Source organism: Sinocyclocheilus grahami, unplaced genomic scaffold, assembly GCF_001515645.1.
Source record: "Sinocyclocheilus grahami isolate Dianchi unplaced genomic scaffold, SAMN03320097.WGS_v1.1 scaffold1080.1, whole genome shotgun sequence".
Taxonomy (NCBI): Eukaryota; Metazoa; Chordata; class Actinopteri; order Cypriniformes; family Cyprinidae; genus Sinocyclocheilus; species Sinocyclocheilus grahami.
The window spans coordinates 53,074-64,026 of record NW_015506259.1 but is presented as its reverse complement, the minus strand read 5'-3'; the positions used below and the strand labels follow the sequence as shown (position 1 = coordinate 64,026).

General features: G+C 34.2%; 1 protein-coding gene across 1 annotated transcript in view; it reads left to right on the top strand.

The window, feature by feature from the left end:
* The window catches only part of LOC107566518 (thioredoxin-like protein 1), a 21,735-nt gene extending 12,368 nt beyond the window's left edge, over positions 1-9,367 (top strand). Inside the window, exons 4-10 of the mRNA XM_016251972.1 lie at positions 118-240; positions 1,635-1,704; positions 3,268-3,443; positions 4,680-4,784; positions 5,728-5,832; positions 7,899-8,096; positions 9,082-9,367. Coding sequence (XP_016107458.1) covers positions 118-240; positions 1,635-1,704; positions 3,268-3,443; positions 4,680-4,784; positions 5,728-5,832; positions 7,899-8,096; positions 9,082-9,111 — 807 coding nt within the window. The 3' untranslated portion in view covers positions 9,112-9,367. The remainder of the gene's footprint in view (positions 1-117; positions 241-1,634; positions 1,705-3,267; positions 3,444-4,679; positions 4,785-5,727; positions 5,833-7,898; positions 8,097-9,081) is intronic.
* Positions 9,368-10,953: the final 1,586 nt, after the last annotated feature.

The following is a 10,953-nucleotide window of genomic DNA, read 5'->3' as shown; positions in this document are numbered from 1 at the left end:
GAGAGTGTGTGTGTGTGTGTGTAATCGTGTCCTGTGTGTGTGTGTATGTGTGTGTAATCTTGTCCTGTGTGCGTGAGAGTGTGTGTATGTGTGTAATCGTGTCCTGTGTGTGTTCAGATGGACCTGATGCCGTTCGTTACTAAAGCAGGCTGTGAATGTCTCAACGAGAGCGATGACTGTGGCTTTGACAGCTGCTTAATCAAGGACTCGTCCTATCTGGAGTCAGACTGTGATGAACAGGTGAAAATACTTTTTTGAAATCAAATTTTTGATCAAAGTGTGTGTGTGTGTGTGTGTGTTTTGTGTGTGTGTGTGTGTGTGTGTGTGTGTGTGTAATCGTGTCCTGAGTGTGTGAGTGTGTGTGTGTGTGTAATAGTGTCCTGAGTGTGTGTGTGTAATCGTGTCCTGAGTGTGAGTGTGTGTGTAATCGTGTCCTGAGTGTGTGTGTGTAACTCTTGTCCTGTGTGCGTGAGAGTGTGTGTATGTGTGTAATCGTGTCCTGTGTGTGTTCAGATGGACCTGATGCCGTTCGTTACTAAAGCAGGCTGTGAATGTCTCAACGAGAGCGACGACTGTGGCTTTGACAGCTGCTTAATCAAGGACTCGTCCTATCTGGAGTCAGACTGTGATGAACAGGTGAAAAGCCTTTGGGTTTTTGATGCTGTAGCTTTAAAAGTCTGTGGAGGAACTGCAGTGTTTTATTACACTATCATAGAGATTCACAACCTTTTTTTTTTTTGTCAGCTAAAATATTTACTTGAAATCCTTCTGAGATATTAAGTTAATATTTCAATAATTTAAGGACACATTCACATGTTGGTTAATGGTCACATGACATGCAGGTAAACAAATTGTGTTGACTTTTTTTTGTAGGTGTTTTATTTAGATTTTACTTTTTCATGATTTAATTATTATTATTAATTACTAATTGTCAGGTTGACAGTTTTGTTTATTTTGTTTAGGAGCAGTGCTATTACTATTATAGTTTTCATTCATATTTTAATAATTCAGTTTTTCATCCAATGTTTAGGAGTTTTAGTATTTTTTATATACTAGTAGTTTTCATTAATATTTTGAATGAGCTTTTATTTTTACATTTTTAGTTTAGTTTAAATTAATTATTATTTTTAATATTATTATTAATTAATTACCAATGTCAGGACAGTTTAGTTTTTATTACTATTTTTTATCTACTATTAATTTATTATTATTATTATTATTAATTTTCTAATTAATTACTAATTGTCAGGTTGAAAATGTATTTAATAACCGCTCCATTCAGTGTTTTTTTTTGTATTATCAATGTGCTGTTATAGTTTTTATTTTTATATTTTCAGTTTACATTTTAATTTTAAGTAATTTTGTATGTGCTTTTTAAAATATTGCTATTTGGGTTTAATTTTTTTTTAGTTCAGGTTTAGTGTTGGTTCAGTTTTAAGTTGAGTAATTGTAGTGTATTTTCTTCAGCAACATGAGCCGTATCTGATGTGTGTTAAAGTGAAAGTAAAACTGTGAAGTGTCCTCAGTGATGTTACATAAGATCAGCTCACAGTTACTGTCGGTGTGAGTTTGCCAAGTACACAGAGCGAGTGTAAATATGATCTCAGGACTGGTCCTTCTGCATTTGTTTGCAGCTTCTGATCACAATCGCCTTCAATCAACCTGTCAAGCTCTTCTCCTTGAAACTGCTGGCTGCAGAATTAGGTAAGATCATTTATAATACATATATAATATTTATATATTATATTAAAAAAATCTATATAAATACAAAAAAGTAAAATAAATATAAAAATGTATATATATATATATCCAAACTATATATCATTGGAAAGGTGTAAGACTCCTAAATAGATATTTTACGAATGTTTTTGTTAAAAATGATGTAGGAAAAGTAATAGATTAATTTTTGACAAGAGTGCACCTCAAAAATCTACATCATAACAGGAGTTCTGACCTCTGTCAAAAAAAAGTCTTCTTTGTTGCCTTTTTCTTGATCACACTTTAGAAATCATCAGAAATTATATATCAATTGAAAACTTTAAATCTCAAAATTCATCCTTTGAAACCCATTTTAAAATCAAACATTGCATTACCATGAAAATGGTACATCAATATCACGTTACAAAATGTTTTCGTTCAAGAATTATAAAAATTTAAGTTTGGGTCGTGCACTTTCACGTCTATGTTCAAAAATGTGAGTGACAGTTAAAGGGTTAATTTCTATATATCTATGCCAAAAATCATTAGGATATTAAGTAAAGATCATGTTCCATGAAGATATTTTGTAAATGTCCTACCGTAATTATATCAACACTTAATGTTTGATTAGTAATATGCATTCCTAAGAACTTAATTTGAACAACTTTAAAGATGATTTTCTCAATATTTTGATTTTTTTGCTCCCTCAGATTCCAGATTTTCAAATAGTTGTATCTCGGCCAAATATTGTCCGATCCTAACAAACCATACATCAATGGAAATATTATTTATTCAGCTTTCAGATGTATAAATCTCAATTTTGAAAAATGGACTGGTTTTGTTGTCCAGGGTCACATATTTCTCCCAAACTTCATTAAAATCTCTTTAAACATTCATCTCAAATTATCCCAATAACAATATTTTGAGTGAGAAAAATAAATATTTAAATAAAAATAAAATAACTAATAATGAACAAATATCTCAGGAAGTACAATATCCCATTTCAGCGTCTCAAAATACTCCTATTACATATAATTTTTGCAAAACAAACCTATGTTTTGATGGGAAAAAAAACAAATTAATATTTAAAGCATAAATATTTCAAGGGAGAAAAATATTTAAATATAAATAAATAAAAACAGCTTAGAAAGTACTATATAATTTAAATAAACACAGCTCAAAGGTACAATATCACATTTCAGCGTCTCCAAATACAGCTGTATTACATCAGTGAAGTCCAAACAATGTGATTCCTGCAACCTCACGATCCAGATACTTTACAGATGTCTCACAAACTTTATAAAAATATAAAATAACCTTATTTAATTCATAATAACAATATTTCAAGGGAGACCAAATAAAGTTAATAAAAATAAATGACTAAAAGCATATCAAAATGCACCTGCATTACATGTAGAAAGTCCCTATATCAGTCCAAATCCAAGCGTCATTTTTGCAACCCCAAGATCCAGATCATTTACAAAAGCTTCCCGAACTTTGTCAAAGTCCATTTTTAATGTTCATCTTATTTAATGTCATGATATCTTTGTGGTTCTTGGGGATCTAAAGCGATTGTCGTAGTACTTGATTTCAGAATTTTAATCAAAGCGTTCACATTTTCCACCTGTTTTCGTGTTCAGTTATTTATCAAGTCAAACCAAGGAGACGAGGAGACGACGAAAGTGAACTACTTGACGTTTATCGGGACTCCTGTCCAGGCGACGAACATGAGCGACTTCAAGCGGGTGAGTAAAGAGCGCTAACCAGCGATATCTGATCCCACTCACCACCGATCAGTCATTCCCAGTGTTGGGGGGAACGCATTACTAGTAACACAAGTTACGTAATCAGATTACTTTTTAAGTAACTACTAAAGTAATGTGTTACTTTTTAATTTAGAAGGAAATATCTGAGTTACTTTGTCAAATGAGTGACTCCAGTTACTTTGTTTCCATGTCGTGAGTGACAGCTCTGGTGTTGCCATGGTGACAGAAATAAATATGTATAATTTTTTTATTTTATTTAGTCATTTAGCAGACTAACTAAGCTTTTATCCAAAGCGACTTACAAATGAGGACAATTTTAGAGATGTTTACTCCTCTCACTGCACAAAAACTGATAAATATTATTTATTCAGCTTTCAGATGTATAAATCTCAATTTTGAAAAATGGACTGGTTTTGTGGTCCAGGGTCACATATTTCTCCCAAACTTCATTAAAATCTCTTTAAACATTCATCTCAAATTATCCCAATAACAATATTTTGAGTGAGAAAAATAAATATTTAAATAAAAATAAAATAACTAATAATGAACAAATATCTCAGGAAGTACAATATCCCATTTCAGCGTCTCAAAATACTCCTATTACATATAATTTTTGCAAAACAAACCTATGTTTTGATGGGAAAAAAAACAAATTAATATTTAAAGCATAAATATTTCAAGGGAGAAAAATATTTAAATATAAATAAATAAAAACAGCTTAGAAAGTACTATATAATTTAAATAAACACAGCTCAAAGGTACAATATCACATTTCAGCGTCTCCAAATACAGCTGTATTACATCAGTGAAGTCCAAACAATGTGATTCCTGCAACCTCACGATCCAGATACTTTACAGATGTCTCACAAACTTTATAAAAATATAAAATAACCTTATTTAATTCATAATAACAATATTTCAAGGGAGACCAAATAAAGTTAATAAAAATAAATGACTAAAAGCATATCAAAATGCACCTGCATTACATGTAGAAAGGCCCTATATCAGTCCAAATCCAAGCGTCATTTTTGCAACCCCAAGATCCAGATCATTTACAAAAGCTTCCCGAACTTTGTCAAAGTCCATTTTTAATGTTCATCTTATTTAATGTCATGATATCTTTGTGGTTCTTGGGGATCTAAAGCGATTGTCGTAGTACTTGATTTCAGAATTTTAATCAAAGCGTTCACATTTTCCACCTGTTTTCGTGTTCAGTTATTTATCAAGTCAAACCAAGGAGACGAGGAGACGACGAAAGTGAACTACTTGACGTTTATCGGGACTCCTGTCCAGGCGACGAACATGAGCGACTTCAAACGGGTGAGTAAAGAGCGCTAACCAGCGATATCTGATCCCACTCACCACCGATCAGTCATTCCCAGTGTTGGGGGGAACGCATTACTAGTAACACAAGTTACGTAATCAGATTACTTTTTAAGTAACTACTAAAGTAATGTTACTTTTTAATTTAGAAGGAAATATCTGAGTTACTTTGTCAAATGAGTGACTCCAGTTACTTTGTTTCCATGTCGTGAGTGACAGCTCTGGTGTTGCCATGGTGACAGAAATAAATATGTATAATTTTTTTATTTTATTTAGTCATTTAGCAGACTAACTAAGCTTTTATCCAAAGCGACTTACAAATGAGGACAATTTTAGAGATGTTTACTCCTCTTATGTTTTGATGGGAAAAAAAACAAATTAATATTTAAAGCATAAATATTTCAAGGGAGAAAAATATTTAAATATAAATAAATAAAAACAGCTTAGAAAGTACTATATAATTTAAATAAACACAGCTCAAAGGTACAATATCACATTTCAGCGTCTCCAAATACAGCTGTATTACATCAGTGAAGTCCAAACAATGTGATTCCTGCAACCTCACGATCCAGATACTTTACAGATGTCTCACAAACTTTATAAAAATATAAAATAACCTTATTTAATTCATAATAACAATATTTCAAGGGAGACCAAATAAAGTTAATAAAAATAAATGACTAAAAGCATATCAAAATGCACCTGCATTACATGTAGAAAGTCCCTATATCAGTCCAAATCCAAGCGTCATTTTTGCAACCCCAAGATCCAGATCATTTACAAAAGCTTCCCGAACTTTGTCAAAGTCCATTTTTAATGTTCATCTTATTTAATGTCATGATATCTTTGTGGTTCTTGGGGATCTAAAGCGATTGTCGTAGTACTTGATTTCAGAATTTTAATCAAAGCGTTCACATTTTCCACCTGTTTTCGTGTTCAGTTATTTATCAAGTCAAACCAAGGAGACGAGGAGACGACGAAAGTGAACTACTTGACGTTTATCGGGACTCCTGTCCAGGCGACGAACATGAGCGACTTCAAACGGGTGAGTAAAGAGCGCTAACCAGCGATATCTGATCCCACTCACCACCGATCAGTCATTCCCAGTGTTGGGGGGAACGCATTACTAGTAACACAAGTTACGTAATCAGATTACTTTTTAAGTAACTACTAAAGTAATGTGTTACTTTTTAATTTAGAAGGAAATATCTGAGTTACTTTGTCAAATGAGTGACTCCAGTTACTTTGTTTCCATGTCGTGAGTGACAGCTCTGGTGTTGCCATGGTGACAGAAATAAATATGTATAATTTTTTTATTTTATTTAGTCATTTAGCAGACTAACTAAGCTTTTATCCAAAGCGACTTACAAATGAGGACAATTTTAGAGATGTTTACTCCTCTCACTGCACAAAAACAGATTCAGTATTCCTCAAAATGAATAAAAACGGTCTAACGCAAACTCAGAATATTATACAAACCTGCGATAATTAAATATGTTAAATAAGACAAATATCATTTATGTATTTAATCCCATTTTATTAACCAACGTCTTTGCTACTGACCTTCTGATTGATCCAATTCAACCGTACTAATAAGAAAAACGACACGTTTCATTTTAGTTATTGCTGAATAGTGTTGAATTTTCTTCTCCTGCGTCGTATTCTTCATGAGATTTGTTTGAGCGGCGCCCTCTACTGTACAGACGTGAATTTACAACGTATTCATTTCACTTTTGGTGTGAAAGGGCTTTTACATTTGTAAAAGAAGAGCTCTTTTATATTAAAACAAACAAGCAAACCCTGCCCAGATTTAAAAAGTAACGTAATGCATTACTTTCCATAAAAAGTAACTAAGTACCGTAATTAGTTACTTTTTTAGGGAGCAATGCAATATTGTAATGCATTACTTTCCATAAAAAGTAACTAAGTACCGTAATTAGTTACTTTTTTAGGGAGCAATGCAATATTGTAATGCATTACTTTCCATAAAAAGTAACTAAGTACCGTAATTAGTTACTTTTTTAGGGAGCAATGCAATATTGTAATGCATTACTTTCCATAAAAAGTAACTAAGTACCGTAATTAGTTACTTTTTTAGGGAGCAATGCAATATTGTAATGCATTACTTTTAAAAGTAACTTTCCCCAACACTGGACGTTTCATTCAGGATTTCCTGCTGGATATTTTGTTGTAGATATTCCACATGACGGAAATTAAACGTGATGCACTTTTTAACGTGTGTGTGAAACAGGTTGTGGGTAAGAAGGGAGAAAGTCACTGAAGAGGAAAAGACGACACGACATATTGCTGCAATCTCTCCATGGGCGTCTCTCTCGTCTCTCTTCGCCAACATGACTGGGCAAAATCACCACCGACACACACACAGACACTGCCGAGCGCCGGATCCGTCCCTCAGCTCGCCTTCAGACGAGAGACCGAGCGAGAGAAGACACCGCTTTGTCTCAGTGAGGCCCTGGAGCAGTCGTTTTTATCTGAAACCCTCCTGAAATGTTCCTGTAAATAAAGTCAATCCTTTTTCAAAGGCACGTGGCTACTGTTGTCTATCAGCATTGAAACTGTTGATGTTTTGGATTTAATACAAAATGAATGACTCTAAATGGCAATAATGGGTTTTGTTGAGAAAAGTACGCTGCTGTTCCTGATCCGGCCGCTGGGTGGCAGCAGAATATAAATAAATAAAAACAGCTTAGAAAGTACTATATAATTTAAATAAACACAGCTCAAAGGTACAATATCACATTTCAGCGTCTCCAAATACAGCTGTATTACATCAGTGAAGTCCAAACAATGTGATTCCTGCAACCTCACGATCCAGATACTTTACAGATGTCTCACAAACTTTATAAAAATATAAAATAACCTTATTTAATTCATAATAACAATATTTCAAGGGAGACCAAATAAAGTTAATAAAAATAAATGACTAAAAGCATATCAAAATGCACCTGCATTACATGTAGAAAGTCCCTATATCAGTCCAAATCCAAGCGTCATTTTTGCAACCCCAAGATCCAGATCATTTACAAAAGCTTCCCGAACTTTGTCAAAGTCCATTTTTAATGTTCATCTTATTTAATGTCATGATATCTTTGTGGTTCTTGGGGATCTAAAGCGATTGTCGTAGTACTTGATTTCAGAATTTTAATCAAAGCGTTCACATTTTCCACCTGTTTTCGTGTTCAGTTATTTATCAAGTCAAACCAAGGAGACGAGGAGACGACGAAAGTGAACTACTTGACGTTTATCGGGACTCCTGTCCAGGCGACGAACATGAGCGACTTCAAGCGGGTGAGTAAAGAGCGCTAACCAGCGATATCTGATCCCACTCACCACCGATCAGTCATTCCCAGTGTTGGGGGGAACGCATTACTAGTAACACAAGTTACGTAATCAGATTACTTTTTAAGTAACTACTAAAGTAATGTTACTTTTTAATTTAGAAGGAAATATCTGAGTTACTTTGTCAAATGAGTGACTCCAGTTACTTTGTTTCCATGTCGTGAGTGACAGCTCTGGTGTTGCCATGGTGACAGAAATAAATATGTATAATTTTTTTATTTTATTTAGTCATTTAGCAGACTAACTAAGCTTTTATCCAAAGCGACTTACAAATGAGGACAATTTTAGAGATGTTTACTCCTCTCACTGCACAAAAACAGATTCAGTATTCCTCAAAATGAATAAAAACGGTCTAACGCAAACTCAGAATATTATACAAACCTGCGATAATTAAATATGTTAAATAAGACAAATATCATTTATGTATTTAATCCCATTTTATTAACCAACGTCTTTGCTACTGACCTTCTGATTGATCCAATTCAACCGTACTAATAAGAAAAACGACACGTTTCATTTTAGTTATTGCTGAATAGTGTTGAATTTTCTTCTCCTGCGTCGTATTCTTCATGAGATTTGTTTGAGCGGCGCCCTCTACTGTACAGACGTGAATTTACAACGTATTCATTTCACTTTTGGTGTGAAAGGGCTTTTACATTTGTAAAAGAAGAGCTCTTTTATATTAAAACAAACAAGCAAACCCTGCCCAGATTTAAAAAGTAACGTAATGCATTACTTTCCATAAAAAGTAACTAAGTACCGTAATTAGTTACTTTTTTAGGGAGCAATGCAATATTGTAATGCATTACTTTTAAAAGTAACTTTCCCCAACACTGGACGTTTCATTCAGGATTTCCTGCTGGATATTTTGTTGTAGATATTCCACATGACGGAAATTAAACGTGATGCACTTTTTAACGTGTGTGTGAAACAGGTTGTGGGTAAGAAGGGAGAAAGTCACTGAAGAGGAAAAGACGACACGACATATTGCTGCAATCTCTCCATGGGCGTCTCTCTCTCCGCCAACATGACTGGGCAAAATCACCACCGACACACACACAGACACTGCCGAGCGCCGGATCCGTCCCTCAGCTCGCCTTCAGACGAGAGACCGAGCGAGAGAAGACACCGCTTTGTCTCAGTGAGGCCCTGGAGCAGTCGTTTTTATCTGAAACCCTCCTGAAATGTTCCTGTAAATAAAGTCGATCCTTTTTCAAAGGCACGTGGCTACTGTTGTCTATCAGCATTGAAACTGTTGATGTTTTGGATTTAATACAAAATGAATGACTCTAAATGGCAATAATGGGTTTTGTTGAGAAAAGTACGCTGCTGTTCCTGATCCGGCCGCTGGGTGGCAGCAGAAGCCACGAGATTAAAAACCAAACTACAATCTGTGACAGGTTTGTGAAGAGATCCGTTCAGAAACCATCGCATGTGTTTGGACTGTTATCTTTACGTGTGTTTAAATCATATAATTCCAGAGAAACACGAAATGGGGACATTTTGCAATCATTAAAACTAAAATTATTATTTTTCAATCGATTCAATAGCGTGGTGTGTTTCCAATAAAGAATAATTAACTTGCAAAAGACATTTTAAACATTGCGTTTTAAGATAATAATAAACTATAATATTTGAGAAATATAGATGCTGCTTTTAAACTACAAATGCAAACGTGTCTCTGCTAAATATTTTGTTCGAGAAAGTATTGATTATTAAGCATTGATAGATGCATTAAATATCTAATGATTTTTTATTAGGCTATTTACATTTTTTATTTGTAGCTAACTATTGTTAAATGATTAACACGGAACACTAGACCATATAATAGGCTAGCCTAAAAACAATAACGAAATAAAAAGGTGTTTGTTAAATTAATTCAATGGTGAAGTTCAATCTCGATCGAAAAACTCGCGAATAAACACTGAATCAAAATACGCTTTTATTTCAGATTTGGTTATTAGTAAATGATCAGTGCAGAAAATGCTCCTCTTATCATGAACAGGTAAATTCTTTTTTAATTCTAAGCTAATTCTGTATCATTTTAGGGTTGGTTTGTGAATATTTCTTATGCGTTTTTATGATAGGGATGGTTTTCCTTGAAAAATGAGCATAAATGACACCAAAAACATTGTTTAAAACACCTCCTTAAAGCTTTAAAACGCGAAAATGAAATAGCCTATATTCAGTGGTCTTTTTAATTTACTTAAGCTATTAAAAAACGGCACGTTTCATAATTGCAACAAAAATAATAGGCTACAGTTAATAATGAACAGCATGCATTATTTTTTGTTGAACGTTCATCAGGTAAAAAAACGAATTAGCTATGCCTTTTTATTGCTGGGTAAATTTGTAGCTTCAATTTGAGGTGTTTATTTCATTCTCTACAATTAAAGCAGGCAAGTATCTTAATCCGTGTGTTATTAAACACGGCCAGTTCAGCACACTGCTGTTCACAGACCTCGCCACATCTGAGCTTCATCTCTGTAGAATAACCTCTGAGCTGTAATGAAGCTGTTCTGCTCTACAGTGTTGTGTAAGAGAGTCTTTTTGACTGAAATCGCAGGCCTGAGTGTTTGCAGTTGAGTGCTTTAGCAGACGGCTCAGATGCGGTCAAACTGGATTTCGGACAGCATTGAAACATGTTCGGTGTAGAGCTGCTTTCTGCATCTGGACGGTAGTTCAATAAATAGGGAACACTGAGTCAATAACGAGCGAGCGCTTTTAAAACCACATTACACTGGAGTCCCCTGTTGAAAAAACCAGCATATGCTGGTTAGGTATGTTTTGACGCTGGGATGCTGGT